At 51.7% G+C, this 16,533-nt stretch overlaps 1 protein-coding gene across 23 annotated transcripts in view; it reads left to right on the forward strand.

Moving 5' to 3' along the window:
* MSI2 (musashi RNA binding protein 2) overlaps nucleotides 1–16,533 on the forward strand; it is a 397,399-nt gene that overhangs the window by 249,088 nt on the left and 131,778 nt on the right. For 22 of the 23 annotated variants that reach the window (XM_051824830.2, XM_051824832.2, XM_051824831.2 and 19 more), the window contains one exon: nucleotides 6,568–6,616. In XM_051824830.2, the coding sequence (XP_051680790.1) occupies nucleotides 6,568–6,616 (49 nt within the window). Of the gene's footprint in view, nucleotides 1–5,023; nucleotides 5,468–6,567; nucleotides 6,617–16,533 lie in introns of those variants that run through there. The other variant, XM_051824845.2, reaches the window with a different exon arrangement.

Genomic DNA, 16,533 nt, shown 5'->3' on the forward strand with positions numbered 1-16,533 from the left:
CAAGAACCTGTGATGAGGCAGGAAGCCCGGGGCTCACACAGCAAGCTTGGGACTCACAAGAGCAGCCTCTGAGCCCTGGACCTGGTGCCTGCCAGCTCTGGGACGACCAGTGGGGAGATAGAAGCTCAGAGAGTTTGTACTGCCCCCTGTCTCAAGGGGCTGTTGTGAGGACCAGAGCAATAAACACACGTGTGACTGTGGGCAAATTTTAAAGTCTTCATTTGGCTTTCTTCAGGTTCCCTGTTCAGTTTTCAGTCCTCCTGAGCTGCTGCAGGACAGGGCCGTGGCTTTCTTGCTCCAAGGCCAAGAGAAGATGCAGAGAGCCCTGTGGGAACCGCATGCTGTGAGGAGCCTGCTGGTCCTGCCTTCTCTGGGGGACAGTTTGTGCTCTTTAGGCAGCCAAGGGCCCATCTCTGCACACTGCTGCTGGGATTCAGGCTTGGCACCACCACACCAAGCCGTTCCGGGCAGCGGCTGTCAGCTGGGGCTGCTCCTGCATCGCTGCGAGCTCCCTCCAACAGGGTGCTGTGCCTGAGGCCAGAGTGTGGCCCCGCAGCAGGCCGCTGGAACACCCTTCAGCCAAGGCTGAAAGCCACCCATGGAGACTCCCGTGTGCACTCCTGGGGTTTCCGGCCTGCCGCCCCTTCTGTCCTGTTCTTCCTCTTGGGCAGTGATTAAAGGACGGGCCACCTACACTTTTTGCAAAGCAGGAACAGACTGGAAAGTGCCACATCAGAAACCTAAACACCTTTCCGGAGCTTTGCGGCAGGAACCAATGGTGCCTTTGTCCAGGCTGGCAGGGGAAGAAGCATAGTATACAGTGCTTTTCCATGTTCTGGAATAATCCTGGGACTGGGCAGCTCTTGTCTTCTGCACAGGCTCCAGCATCATGTCCTGGGCAGTCCTGCCATGTCTGCAAGTCTCTGCTGTTGCGGCTTTAGTGCCTGGAGTTCAGAGAGCATCGTAAGGCCTATGAGGCCCTATGCACTATGGCATCATGGGTATTGCATTTGAAGGTGTTTGTTTATCACTAGAAGCCCTTGAGTGGGAGCAGGAAGAGAAATTCAGGGGCACTTGTTCTGGGGGAGTTTAAAGAGCTGGGTTTCTTTTCTTCCCTTCGCCTCCCTCCTTGTATTTGACCCGATAATTTAAGGATCGCTGGAAGTGCCGTTTCCTGCTTTGTTCTTGATATGTGTGGTGTGTGGGTGTGTGTATTTGTATCCCGGGAGGAGAAGGAAATTTCCCAGGGCGTGTGTGGACCACAGCAAAGCTCTGGAACAGCCTCACAGAGCAGAGTCTGCACAGCACCCGCGGGGGAGTGGATGCTACCAGATGTTCTCCCAGGAGCCTCTGCTGTCCGCGTTAGCATTCTGGGCAGGAAGGCTTTATGAATGGGTCTCAGCAGCCAGCCCTACAATCCCTTCCATTCACAGATGGGAGCCTAAGGACGGAGCAGGGAAGTGACTTGTCCTCAGTGAGCCCCTGGGGGAGCCAGGATTAGAACCAGGGCTCTCCCCAGGCTTCAGGCCACACTGCCTGTCCCGCTCGGCTGCGCCCTGCACCTGCTCGGTTGTCACCAGCAACTCTTTCCCCTTTAGCCATCTCCTGGGAACAGGTTTTCTGTATCTCAGGTCAGTTTGGCATCACTCACCTACCATGTGCTTGGGAAGCCAAAACTGCAAAATCTTGGGCATAAGAGGCAGTGAGCAGCTGGGGGGGCATACTCTAGGATCACACTGTTTGGCCAACCGACTGGACACATGGGATGTTTGAGTTCCCTTTATATAGTGAGTGTCTTTGTTGCATTGCCACTCAAGGTTTCCTATTTGGCCAGCACAAGCGCTAGACTGGCTAGTCTGACCTCTGGATCCGGTCAGCACCATCTGGTTCCTTCTAAAGTCACCCAGCAAGAATGTCTGGCTCACAGTAAATCTTTCAACTCATTAGGAAGTGGGTTTACTCATTCATTAAATGAATTAGGATTAGAGAGGCATCACCCACTGGCCTGAGTGGTAATTATGGTGGATTTTCGTGGTGCTCATGTAGTGAGGAATGTGTTGCCAGTTCCTCTTGGTGCTTCCAGGATCTTTGTCTCCAGCCTTGCTGCCAGGGCAGGATTTATGTGAAGTCCCTTCACATCCTGTGTTCCATTTGGGATGTTCTGCCTGGAATGTGGTGCCAGGTAGCTTAATACTCAGTTCAAAACTATCACTTCTCCTGCCCCTTTTCTTGTGCCCAGTTTATGCTCCTGTATTATTTGAGACTCTATATCTTCTGAATGTATGCTTTTTTTTTTTTTTTTTTTTTTTTTTAGAAACAGGGACCTCAGTGAAAGTAACTTTCACATTATCTGGGAGTGACTGCTGATCTTGGCTGGCCTCACTTGTCTGTGTTGGGGATGACTGGCTGTCACCTGATCCATCACTGAGCATCTGGGGAGACTTGGCTCTGCTCCACATGTCTCCTGCCTCTCACCCTCCAGCAGGCTAGCTTGGACATGCCTTTCTCATGGTGATGGCAGAAGTGTGAGAGAAAGCAAGCAGAACGTGCAAATCCTCATGAGGCTAGGGCCAGGAGGGACCCCCTCCCCATTCTCTCCGTTGACCACCATAAATCAAGATCAGATTCAAGGGATAGGGAGAGTAGCCTCAGACTTATGGGTAAAGCGTATGGGACGCTATTGCCATCTGTGGCACCATAGACCTATGTAGTCTGCATCTGATTTGTGCTTGGTTGATATTGTGCCCGTGGTGAATGCCAATACATGTGTGTTGCAGAAAAGTCACTAGAGTCTCCACTGCTGGATCTTCTAATCATGGCTGGGTTGGCTGTGTGTTGCAGGCATAGGCAGGAGTTTATCTTTAGGAGGAAAGTTTTTGTATCATCCCAGTAGAATTTGCACTCTTCCTGTCTTGGATTCCAAGGCAGATTGGTTGCCTCTAAGAAATCCCTCTGCTTGTCATTGTTTCCTCGTGGGTGCCACCCTCCCCATGTTCAGGACCCTAGAATGTAAACGTTGGGGAGAAGGGGAGTAAAGAGAGGGAGAAGTGTTGCCACGCCAGAGTGGGTCAGTCACATCCGGAAGAGCAGTGGTGTTCCACGTGTTGAGCACTGAGCGTGTTGCAGAGGTGGAAGCGGCTCCTGCCCTTTGACCTTTGCTCTTTCTCATCCTTAGAGTCACACATGGGAGAGTGTGCTCTTTCTTGCTGGCAGCCACATCAGCTGGTACTTGTTAGAAATGAGAATACAACCAAGTCTGAGATCTGTGGCTTAATACCCACTCCAGTGGTTCAGTTCCAGGCGGGGGTGGGGTGGGGGGTGGGTTTGAGCAGCCTCACTGCTCCAACCTGCTGCCTCTCACACTTCTGAGAAGTCTTGGTGTCAGGACAGAGACGAGGGTGTCCCGTTCCCAGCCATTTCACCTAAAAATCATTTTGCTTTTTCCATCACAAAGATGCACTGCTCAAGATGCATTGTGAGCCTGCCACAAGTTACTGCAAGGTTGGAGTAAGCTCCTTCTCCCAGAACAGACTGAGCTGGTGCCAGGACACGGGACCAAGCTGGTAGGGGTGCAGACACGTCCTGTTCTTCTCTCTCCCTTAGGGGACCCAAGGCTGCTAGGGCTTGGTAGAAAGAAATCTGTAAGACAGGTAAGGGCTTCAGCAGCACAAAATAAATAGCAGCGTTAATCCTAAGGATGAGGATTGAGGCAGTGTTTAACAAAGGTTAACGGTGTTCTCTACGCAATGAGAAGAGCTCTCTTCCCAGCCCCCTTGGCCTGCATGTTAATGTGGGCGATTACACAGCCAGCCAGTCTACCTGGGACGTGGACTGAGCACCGGAGACCGAGGGAGCTATCGGTTTGCTGGCTCCCGGGCTGAATACCAGCCACCTCCACTGTGCCCTTCGGTTCCCTTTGAGGGAGCCCCACACAGGCCGCTTGTGTTTGATTCACATAGAACCGTGAGAAACAGTCCCGCATGCGAGGCTGTGTTTTCTTTCTATTCAGTCTTTGTATATTCAAATTCTTCTGGTTTCAGCTCTTGCTGTTCTGCCAGATTCCATCGCGTTGATGGCTTCTCTGAATTAATAAGTGTTTTCGCAATCACTGAAAAGTTTTCTCCCTCCAAGCACTGGGACTTATCCATATTGATTTTCTCCCTCTTTTCTCTCTCCTTTCTAGCTGCTTCTTAGATGTTGCATTTTGTAAAGTGCTAATAGAATTTTTCTTTCGCCCTGACACTTTATCTATTCAGGAGGTCTTTGCGAGTCCTATTGTACCACTGGACTATAGAGGAGAGAGCTCTATTCTTTGCCACAATGGCCGCCCTAAAAACATATACAGACCCTCCCCCACACTCACCAGGGTGGACTGAGTGCTGAAAGGGCGGGAGGAACAAGCCTCTGTTCAAAGGGGGCTTTGAAAATTCTTTTTTTTTTTTTTTAATTTCAAAATATTTCTTTCCTAAGGGGATCTGAGTCTCTGTACCAAAACGTGGCCAGCCCCAAAGTAAGGCTCTTTCCCTTACTGTTAGCATTTCACCTCAATAAGGATTTGGCAAACATCTTAGGAAATCCGGAGACGGGTGTGAAGCAGATGTTACCTTCAGGCTGCACCCCTGCTCACCTGCACCCAAGGTGTTGGAATTCTTCTGGGGTCCCAGGTTCTGTCCCAGTGTAACTGCTCTGGGTACAGACACACCAGTTTCTGTTCCCATGGGAGGCAGATGGCTGGCCCCATATGTGTGGCTTCAGCAGGTGCCTGGAGGACTCCTCAGCCTGCCTGGGATGGGGGGGGGGGGGGGGACTGGAGAGGGAGCCCTGCTGAAGCCCTCTCCAGCACAGCATCAGCTTCTGTCCACCTGGTGCCCGAGAGGGCAGCTGCCTGCTGGAGGAGTCCCCAGACAAGACCATTTTCCTCCCAGTCACTGACTTCAGACATGGGGACCAGAAGGGCAAGGCCCCAGGAGCCTGTTTGTTCAGGTTCCGTTGCTTAGCAACCAAAGGGGGCCCTGACTCGTAGGATTTCTAAGCTAGGCTCCGCACTCCAAGGCTGTGACTGTCCTGCCTCTCCTCTTCCATGGTTCCCTCGATGTTGCTCTCCCCCCACTATGTGTGAGAGCATCTGGAAATAGATTTGTCTAGAGGTGCGCCTTAGGCCTCCTCCTATTGCCTCACTCAGTGACCTCCCCTCCATCAGAGTGTGGTCTAGGAGGGGTGAGGAAGGGCTTGCCCATGAGTCTCAGTCCTTTGCTGTGAGCCTGGGAGTGCAAATCAACAGTGCTGGCTCCTTCCCAGCCACACCCAGTGTGCCCCATGCTCCGAGGTGGCTTCAAGGTCAAAGTGCTCTGGCTAGAGGTTTTACCTTCCCACAACCATGGGGTTGTATTGCATTTTTATGGCCAACCTTGAGCCCAAAATGAAGAGGTCAGGTTGCTCACCTGGCTGGACCAGGTGCCATCCCCAGGTGAGCAGCTAATTGGTTAGGACAAACCCTGTGCTAAACGTGTGTGTATGTAAAAGAAAGGATTGCATCCTAAATGAAGAGTGGGTTCTGAAGCCAGATCTATTTAATTCAGTGTGTGTTTTTGGAGATCTATGTAGGAATTGAGTGCAGAGCCTGAGATCTTACAGCTGCAGACACCCAGAAGGGTTGCAGGATGTGTGGGGAGTCTCTGCAAGGGATTCCGATGAGAGGCAGAGGGTGCCCGGGGCTTTTCTCCTTTGTGGTGTCTCTGTGAAGGCCTCCCTTCAGTGTATTAGTTTGTCGGAGTGTCTCGCACTGGGCAGCTTTAACAACAGAACTCTCTCCTCAGAGTTCTGGAGGCCAGAAGTCGCAAGTCGAGGTATAGCAGGGCTGATTTCTTCTGGGCTGTGCCTCTCCTTAATGTGTGGATGCTCTCCTCTCCCTATATGGGCACGCAGTGTGTGTGTGTGTGTGTGTGTGTGTGTGTGTGTATGTATCCCTCCATCTACTCTCCTCTTCCTGTAAGGGCACCAGTCCCATTGGGCTCAGGTCCCCCTGACCTACTTCACATTAATTACTTTTGTGAAGCTCCTGTCTCCAAATAAAGTCCCAGTCCAAGTTATCGGGGGTCAGGACTTCAACACAGGAATTTGGGGGATGCAGTTCAGCCCGTAATCCATACGTCAGAGTGCCATGGTTAGTATCTGTAAACAATCTAAATGTCCACCAGGGCAGAAGGAAATAAGTGGTGGCATCTTCATGAACTCCTCTGCAGCAGTCAAGGTCGTATTCCTGCTGCAGTGTCCCGGGAGTGCTTTGCAGTATTCTAATGTTACATGCATGAAGTGGGGGAAATGCCACATATAAAGGGAAATAGGCCAGATGTTGATTAGCTGTGGTTGTACTGGGTAGGAAAGACAAGCATTTTTTTTTTCTTCTTAGCATTTAAAAAACTATATTCTTTAGTGAGCAACTATTACTTTTGTGATGGAAACCACTCCAAAGCACTCTTGTCACACTGCATGCACACGCAGCATAGCTGGGTTTGTGTGTTTTGTTGACACTCCTAAGGCAGTCTGTCTTCTCTGTCTGTCTTGCAGGTGGAAGATGCGATGCTGATGTTTGACAAAACTACCAACAGGCACAGAGGTAAGATCCCCCTCGCCGGGCCTCCATCTCTTCTCAACTCCAAACCCCTTGGCAAAAGAGCCACTGAAGAGTCCAGAGTCGAGCAGGTGCTGGTGACCACGAGTTGAAATTGTGCATGAGTGGGGTCCATGGTGACACAAAAGTCCAAATACCAGGTGGTTACAAAACCATTACCTTTTGGCTTGGAAGCTGTGGTCTCCTGATGCAGCCGTGCCCAGCACATACATGCAGATCAACCCACTTAATCCTGGCTTTCTTAGTCCCTTGCTAACCTCAGCGCTAAGTGATCCAAGTGGAAATTATTCATAGCAATTACTCAATTGAGTTCTCAATTTGCATTGAAGGAGATGGTTTAAAAGCAGACTGTCAATCTAAAGAGAGAGAGAGAGAGAGAACACTCAGATGCATCTCAGGTTCGTTGGCTATATACGGTGATTACAGACTTGGAACCCCCCCCCCCCCAGTGCCTCTGGGACAGTTAGAGGGAGGTACTCGTTTTTGTGTTTTCTCCTGTGCGCCTGCTGTCCAATCTGTGCTATCAACCTGGGGTCTGGGAGCCTTTGAAATGACAACAAAATGTTGTGTGTTGTCACTTTTCTTGGGAGAGGTCCTTAGCTTTGAACAGATTGTCACAGGGAATCTGAACTCATTCCTCAATTCCTCTCCCTCTCCCTACCCCAAAAGAGCATGTTAACACTATCGCTTTAAAAAGAAAAATGAGAGAAATCTAGAAAATTCTCCCCAGAGGTAATAGACTCATAGGCAGTTGTGACTTAGTGATCTCTTCTGTTGTCTGGAAGCCCCAGGTTCTGGGGGGCTCCTGTGACCAGAGCCTTGGAAGGGATGTGGCAGGGAAGGGTGTGGGGCATCCTTGAGAGAGGGGGCAGCGAGTGAGCAGTATTCCCGTGGCACTTGGATTGCATTTAGATGTTTCTCGAGTTGTTTACATTCCTGCTGTCACCTGTGATTAGAAGCAGTTCCCCTGCGCAGACTGTGTGTCTTTCCTGTTTGGAGAACACAGGCTGAGTGAGAGAGAGGAAGGAGGGAGTGGGAGTCGTGGCTGGCGGGAGTGGGAGAAGGAGAGTCTGTGAGGAGTGTGCCTGGTGGTCTGGTTTCTCCTCTTTGCATCTGCAGCATGCTCGCGGTGGGGAGACGGAGGGCTAGGCGATGGGAGCATCAGGGGGTGCTTGTGGAGGGAAGAGGTGGGCGGGGTGGAGGTGAGTAGAGGGGAGAGCAAGCATGTGCAGAATGATTAACTTTGCCCACTGCCCTGCCTTGGACAGAGCCGTGAGAGTGGGCACTCACACTTCCCCTCCATTGCTGCCCACCTTGTGCGTCTGGCAGGGGCGGAGGGTGGGGTCTGAAGCTTGACTCCCACAGAGGCTTCTGAGTGCACCTTCACAGCAGCCTGGCGCATTGGCTGTGACTTTGGGAAAATCACATCACTGCTTTATACCTCGGTTTATTCATCTGTAAAATGGGGATAGCAATCATACCTCCCTCTGGGATTGTTTGGAGAGTGCTACACAAAACCAAGGTCAGCCGTGCATAAGCGTAAGCTCTCATCTTTTTCTCTGTCATCACTTCCATGGTGTGGATGGGGAGACTGAGGCTCAGAGGGGGCTCACTCATGCACCCTAGGTTCCAGCAGGGACTCAAAGCCAAAGCTGCTGGTTCCAAGTTTGGCGCTTTCTCTGGTATGTCCAGGTAGGGAGGGGTTTGTTTGGAAGAGCATTTTCACCTGTTTATTTTCAGTGTGGGTGACACCACCCAAAGGTGGTACCCAGTGCCCAAAATCCTGGAAGATTCTTGTGTGGTTTCTAGGCCATACTGTGGTCCTTGGAAGTCCAGTGAAGGGGAAGGTATTTTCTGATCTCTTAGTATCAGGCACCGTGCCAGGGGCTTCCACAGGTGTCACCCTGTCATCAAGCCTTACAGCTGAGCAAGACCAAAAGCCAAATCCAGGAGCCAGGAGCTTCATCTGGGTCTCCCACATGGCCACCTTTTGCTGCTTTCCCAGGCCATTAGCAGGGAGTTACAAATGGAGCAGCCGGGACTTGAACTGGCACCCACATGGGATGCTGGTGTCACAGGCAGAATTAATCCGCTGTGCTACAGCACTGGCCCCAGGTCCCAGGACATTAAAACAGGAGCAGCACCCTGCAGGGGTTCTGCCTGGGAGAGAGAAGACAAGTGGGACAGTGTGCCAAGAAGTCCCCATCCCCTTTCCTCCTGCTGCCACCACCCCTGGGCTCTCTCTGTGTAGGTGCAGCCCTGGCCTATATGGGTTGTCCAAGGTCTCAAAACAGCCAAGCAAGAATCTCCTTGGGAACTGGGTGGAGAAGCTGTGATAATACTCAGAAGTTAGTGAACTCAACCTCAGCGAGGGAAATATTACTTGTAAATGAGCGGACTGCAACAGAAGCACAAATCATGTGCATGGAGGAATGGGCCCTGCCTCCGGGCTGATGAGCGTGCACTTGGAATCAAGAGGTAACAATGAAGGCAGGGTCTTCCTGCAGCCCCCTTGCCCCAGCCCTACTGCCACCTCCTCAGCTTCCTGTTTTCCATGATCTTATCAGGAGGAAGGTGCTGCAGTGGCAGAGGATGATCCCTTGCTGGTTGGCACTGCCTGCAGCGCTTCTTAAAGAGGCCCAGCCCATTCACCCCCAGTTGATGTCACAGCACAGGCTCGGCACCTCTCCATCAAGGTTGCCCAGCCCTGTGGGGCAGCCTGGGTGAGGATTCGTCCTCAGCACCAGGCCTTTCTTCCTTTGTTTGTGTACCCTTGGAGCTCTGACCCCTGCTGTTTGGGGACAACTACAGGGCCAGACTCTGGAGACACACCTGCAACCTGCTGACCTTGCTTCTTGTTGATCCCTGTGAAGGCAGGGTTGCCCTCAGGTGCATCTGCATGGCAGTTGACTTCCCCTGTCCACAGAGCCATCAGGCTGGGCCTCACTAGCTCTGGGGAGAGAATCCAGGAGATAAAGAGCCCTCCAAAGAGGGTGTTGTCCCCCCAAGCAGCCTCAGCCTCCCTGAGAGTGGACCATCCAAGTGTGGGGTCGTCTGGTCTTCTCTTCAGAGCCTGGCCCTCCTTGTAGCTGCCTGAATTTCTTCTTTCTGAATTGCTCAGGTTCTTCATCTAGAAAATATAGGAGCTGGGAGTAAAGAGCCCCAGGGCCTGATAGTTCTGGCTTTTAGCTTTCTTTTTCTTCTTTTGAAAGGCAAAGAGGGGGGTAGTGGGGAGAGAGGGCGAAAGAGATCTTCCATCCACTCTCCAAGTACTCAAAACCATCAGGGGTGGGCCAGGCCAAAGCCGGGAGCCTGGAACTGCATCTGGGTCTCCCACATGGGTGGCAGGGACCTAAGCACTTGAGCCATCACCTGCTGCTTTCCAGGGTCCACGTTAGCAGGAAGGTGGGTTGGAAGTAGAGCCCGGACTGAAACCCAGGCATTTTGATAGGGGATGTACTGCCAAACACCTGTCCCATGACTTTCAGCTTTTCAGGGCAAGAAGGTTTAAGATGAATTCTGGGTGGGTGGGTTGTTGTTTGGTTGGTTTGCTGGTTTTAATAACCAGGCGGAGGGTGAGCAGTCATTGCAGGGGATTCGTGAGGAAGTGTCTGTGCTCAGTCAGGCAAGCCGACAGAGAAGCCAGCCTGTGACTCCCACTGGGATGGGCTGGGCCCCCTGTCCCAGCTTGGGGGTGGCAGCTACCCTTTCTGTCTACATGATCAGCCACTGGGTACAGCCCACCTATGAAGCTGGCATGACCCAGGCTTCCTCCCACTGGACATCCTGGGGAGGCCATCTTCTGGCCATGTTCCCGGCATGGAGCGCTGTGGTGACATCAGAGGTTTCCGCTTGTCTAACCAGCCACGTTAACCATCTTGGAAGCAGCGGCCCGTGTGCTCTGGGCATTTATATAGCTGACACTGAGCTGGCCCAGGATCTGCAGACACCATCACATCCGAATGACAGGCAGCCACGTGTGAGCTGAGCTGCGTGGGGTCAGAGCAGCGCTGGGATGCCCACCCAGTGGGAAACTAAGGCACACTGCGTGGCAGATTGCTGCAGCCAGACAGGAGCTGAGCTAGCAGTGGAAGCTAGGAGCCATCCTTGCCCTGCCCTTCACTTCATCCTGGGGTCTTCCATGAGATAATTAGTGCCAAGGTGGGGGTTGGGGGCCGGGTGGATGTCCAGTTTTCTGAGTCTATTGCATTTGCTTGCTCAAAGTTGTTAGAGATGGTCTGAAAAACACTAGGCTGATCGTCAAAGGATTTAGTCACTGGGGGAATGTTTGTTGCTTTCTCCTTGCAAAAGTCAGATAAGATCTTGAACTCAGCATTAGGTATTGATCCTAGGGTAGAGAGGGAAGCATCCACAAGGTGCTGTCCTGATTTGCTCTTTTGTTGGCAGGAGGCAAGGGAGGCGGAGGGTGAAGATAGGATGCTCAGGTCTCCCCTCTGCACAGCCTCAGCACTGTTTGTGAAAATGAACTGTGGATCCATTGGCTGCTAAAGTACATCTTCCACTCACCTCCTTCTTGGGGGAGGGAGCCCCTCAACACCAGTCACTCCAGGCGAGCCCAGCTGCTCCTCTCTTGGACCTCGGGCCCCCGGTTCCTGGACCCTCCCCGCCTGGCTGGGAGGCTCTGCAGCTCATCCTGTGGCCTAGGGAGGTAGGCTGCAGAGGGAGTGGTTCTGGCTGAGGACACCCCTGAGGCCTCCATTACCCAGCAGCCCATTGGCTGGGGAGCATTGCCGGAGGCAGAGGCCCAGGACACAGGAGAGCAAAGTCAAGCTGACGTGATGGATGACTCCTCTCCCACCAGTGAGCGGGCCCTCATGACGTGTGATGCTAATGACCCTGGAGATGGATAGCAGCTCCGACACAGTCACTGCCGCACCTCCCACCCCCAGGAGGGCCCCTTCCCTGTATCAACCTCAGCCTCTCAGGCAGGTTTTGTGAGGCACAGCGAACACCAGCAGCAACAGAGTCTTGGACAGAGGGCTCCTCTGACCGGGAGGCACTGGCGTGGGCAGACCTAGCAGGGGGAGGAACTCTGCAAGCTGTCCTCAAGGCCATCGCCAGGAGAGCTTGGCTTCTCCCTGGAGGCTTGCTCATAGTCTCCCTCCGAAAAGTAGCTGGCCCAAGTTTAAAGTCTTTGTCATTTGCATAATCAGTTTATTTATTAAAATGGTGCCAGGAAGATGTAACTGAAACTCTGATAGAAGATAATGCCTTTCTGAGGAGAAAAAACAGCCCTTAATGTCTTGAATACCTGCCAGACGCTCACTTTTGAAATTGACCTCTGAAGTCCAAATTGACTCTTTTATGTGTGCTCTATAAGGATGACTGCGAATTGCACTGTGATTATTTGTTTATCGGTGCCTGTTTCTCAAAGGGAGGGGGAGGGTAAAGAGCCTCACAAAGGCGTAAATTAAATTTAAAAAATTTTAAAGCATTCCTTCATTGATGAGTATGGGATGTCAAAGATTGTGTGTGCTTTTCCTGATGAGATGCTAACATTTTGACTTGACTTACCTAGGGAAGAAGTTGGGATTTATTTAATTTTTGAAAATTTATTTGAAAGGCAGAGTGACAGAAGGAGACAGAGAGAGAGAGAGAGAGAGAGGAGAGAGATATCTTCCATCTGCTTGTTCACTTCCCAGACAGCCACAATGGCCAGGGTTAGGTCAGGCCAAAGCCAGGAACCCAGAACTCCATCTGGGCTTCACATGTGGGTGGCAGGGGGCCAAGCACTTGGGCCATCTTCCGCTTTCCCAGGTTTATTAGCCAGGAGTTAGGAGAAGCAGAGCCGCTGGGACTTGAATCAGCACTCTGATGTGGGATGTAGGTGTCACAGGTGGTGGCTTAACCCACTGTGCCACAGTGCCAACCCCAGAAGCTGGGGTTTATAAGCTATATAAGCTTACACTTTATAAGCTCTAAGTGTAATTTTGTGGCATGGAGGCAGAAGTGTGTTTGACAGAGGGATTGCAGTTGGGTGGGGTAGAAGGCTGAAGGGTGTGTGGAAGGACAGCTAGCCGTGACAGCTGTGCTAATGTGACGAGGAAGCACCCTGTAACATACAGTGTCCCCGGTGCTGTCTGAGGTCTGCAGTGAGGTTAGGACAGGTCTCCCTTGCTGGAATTGTGCCCATGAAACTCTTCTGCCTCTCCATCCTGCTCATGTCCTTTGTGCTGGCTGCTGGTGGACCCGTTCAGTGCTCCCCAAGTCTGAGATGTGTTGAATGGGTTTATTGGAAACTTATAAATCAATGGTTGGTCATTATTGGTATTGCTCCTAATTCTGCACCTGAATTAGGAGGCAGCTGACAAGCGTGCAGCTAGTGTGATCACCATCGGCAGTTGAGAGTCTGGGCCTCGCAGAGCCTTCAGTCTGGTCCGTGCTGCAGTGTGGCCCACTGAGCTCTCTCCTATACAGGGCACAAGGTCTTGATGGCATTAGCGAAGATCCTTCCCAGAGCAGACACCATGGGGTCATGTGGGGCAACTGTCAAAGACACTGCCAAACTGAGTGTAGGAAAGGATGGTCGGAGTGGGGTAGGAGCTCAGTGGGATTGCTCTCCTCCAGTCCAGCTTGTATGAAAGAGGCCTCAGGGGAAGGAGAGGGAGGGAGGCGTGAATCACTGCCTTTGGGTGCTTGAAGAGTTCCGAGCAGGCTGGAAACCAGGCATGCTTGCATTAGAAAGAGGAAGAACTGCCAAGTCCAGCAGCGGCGAGAGGTGGACCAGAGCCCCAGCTCTCGTGGTTGTCGTGGAGCTCATTCTAACGTTAGGGCTGCCTGCGGGGGGGGGGGGGGGGGCATGCTCGTGCGCACCCACCCCTGGCCCTTGCAGCTTCAGCCCCAGTCCCTGTGACTTGGCAGCAATGGAGGCGAACGGAAGGGGCCTGGGTAGAGAGTGGCAGCCCCCACCCGAGCCATCTCTCCAGGACCAGCCCCGGGAGATGTCTGCACATTTTATTTTCTCCTTAAATAAACACCATTAGCTTTCACGAGAAATTGGTGCAAACATGACCTCACAAATAACTAATTAGAAGGGCAGGGTTGAAGGGGAATGTGAATTTAAAAACATGGAGAGGAGACCATTAAAGATTCCTGTAGATGTCCCAGCTCTGGCTGCGTTGATCCTGAACCTTAATTTTATTTCTGACAGGAAAGCAAGGAGTGTGCTTTCATTTTTTTCCCCCCTGAGCTAACTCAATTCCGGAAGCACCCATTCCGGCGCTGTCTCTTGAGATATTAATCAACACAGCAGCTTGGTTTCTGTTCACCTGCTTTGCTTTGTAGGCGCAGAGTAACTGGGAGCCCTCGCATCCCTAGCAACAGGGCTGGGGGCTGGGGGCTGGGGATGCCCAGGGCCACAGGAAGCCAGAATTTGGCATCCTGGTCAAGCTGCCTTTTTTTTTTTTTTTTTTAAGCTCAAGGATAAATTCTAGACTTCTTTGCTGGGGAATAAAGGCTCTGGCACCAGAGGAGGTTGAGCTAAGAGGCCTTCCTGGCCTCCCCCTGGCTGCGGCCCCCAGAAGTAGAAAGGGAGTGGGCTCGGGGTCAGCTACTTCATTGACCCAGAAATGGTTTTTGTAGAGAGGGACAATGAGTCTTTTGTTGGGCACTGTCCCCAGAGAGCCCCAGGCTCTGCCTCTCATTGCGAGTTTGAGGATCTCAGCGAAAGCAGTATGCAGTGGAGACCTTGGTGACCTGATTAAAAGCAACCCATTTCTTAGCATCCCTTGGTTCTAGGTGAAGGGTCTCCAGAAGCCATGGGTGGCTGCCCCCCCTGGTGGGACCTCACGTTTCTAGTGGAGCCCTGGCAATTATGCAGCTCTGGCCGACAGCTTCTGTTTTGAGCCATACAGGTCAGGAGACATGCTAGTCCCTCTGTGACTTTGTGTGGCGTGTATGCATACACACACACACGCATTCACAGAGCCTTGGTTTTAGACCTGGCCACACTTGGTGTCCAAGCCCAGCTTTCTCATGGGCAAGATCTCAGATGAGTTCCTGAAGGGCTCTGGGCCCTTCACTCACTTCTGGAGGAGATGCACCTGCTCTGTGTGTGGGCTTGGAGCACACAGTGAGTGGGTGCGCTCAGTGCCCTTGTTCTTCGCCATCCTCCTTAAACAAAACCATTGGCTTGGCCTCTTCAGGCAAACAAAGTAAAATCTCTGGATTTTTGGGACCCTTGTCTTTAGGAAGAGAACTTTTTTGTGGATGTTGTTCCTTCCGCTGGCACATAGCTGGCATGTGCAGAAATGACTTCTGAAAGAATATCTGAAACTTTGGTAGAGGAGTTAGAATGTATAGGAAAGAGCACATACCCTGGGCCAGTGTTTGCCTCTCTGTGGCTTCATAGCTGTGTGAATCAGATTTCTAATCTAGAAGATAAGAAGATGTCCTTGAGTTAGCCTGGGGCTTATGCCGTTTAATCAGTATAAGGGGCATGGAACCATCTCTGGCCATAACAAGCACTCAGATGGCTCATGCACATGTGTGTGTCCTCAGAGATGCAAATATTCGTCTACAGAAATTGGTGTTGCGGCAGGAGTTGTGGTGTGGCAGGTAAAGTCTCCGCCTGTGACCCTGGCATCCCATATGGACATCAGTTTGTGTCCCAGCTGCTCCAATTCCAATCTAGCTCCCTGCTAATAGCCTGGAAAAGCAGCAGATCATGGCCCAAGAACCTGAGCCCCTGCACCCATGTGAGAAACCTGGGGGAAGCTCCTGGTTCCTGGCTTTGGCCTGGCCCAGCCATGGTTGTTGTGGCCGTCTGGGGACTGAACCAGTGGGTGGAAGATTGCTCTCTCTCCCCTCTTCTCTGTCACTCTACCTTTCAAAATAAATAAACAAATCCTTAACCAAAATAAATAAATAAATAAATCAGTGTTAGCTTCTGGGGAAGAGGATTGAGTGACCAGAAGTACAGAGAAAAGGGGATATTTTTCAGTGTGTAGTCAGTCACCTTTGTGCATTCATACCCCATTCAAACATTCGCTTGTCCAGTGTAAGCTTTTAAAATTCATTCCCATTTGAATGATTAGTGAAGCCATCTATTAACATCCAAGAGAATTTTCCCAAGAAAACAATCCACCCCACCCATCGCCCTAACACAGTATAGTGTCACTTCTGTCTTGTTCCTGATGTGGACATAAATATCTTTAAAGGGCTTTTCTGTACATCAAGTGGAGTCTCCTACCGTGGGCCGTGCCCCATCTGGGTTTCCCGGCCCACCAGGGAGCAGGGAGGAGCCCTACCCACGCCAACAAGACGTGGTTATATGCAGCTGAGCACCTTCCCCTGGGAGCCACCTCTGCCTTTTTCTTTCCATAAACAGGTCGGATAGATAGATGAGGATTCCCATGGTCGTATCTCCTCTTCCCAGACAATGTGCTATTATTAGAATAGCCAGGCTGGCCCCAGACAGCAAAGAAGCCTGGTTTGCTCCGGTTCATCTGAGCCCAGAGGCGTGAAAGGTCAGAACAGGGAGGCCCTCCATCCCTGAAGTTCCAAGTGCTTCTTAATTAAAGAAAAACATGAAACTTAAAGCATTTTCTTACCCCTGAGTTGTGACTCATACACACGTGGGTACCTGCCCCAGCATGGCAGGTACAGAATCCTCCTCTGCTTCCACATTGCTTCTAGCTCGTGCGTCGAGGCCACCCCAAGCTGGGGAAGTGTCTAGGCCGAGTGGCATGGGGGAAGAGCCCAGGGTCACCCCCCGGGTTCATGTGCCGAGCTGCTGCTCCTCAGCTCTGTGACTCAGAGAAGTTCTCAGCCTTCGCTGAGCTTTCTCATCTGTTACATGAGGCTGCCGTTCTCCACTGGTGAACTTGGGAGGGTTAAAGTAAGATCGTTTGTGTGAAGCCTCTGACTTCTGAGAGACTAGT

The sequence above is a fragment of the Oryctolagus cuniculus genome, chromosome 17 (genome assembly GCF_964237555.1).
Source record: "Oryctolagus cuniculus chromosome 17, mOryCun1.1, whole genome shotgun sequence".
In the NCBI taxonomy this organism is placed as follows: domain Eukaryota; kingdom Metazoa; phylum Chordata; class Mammalia; order Lagomorpha; family Leporidae; genus Oryctolagus; species Oryctolagus cuniculus.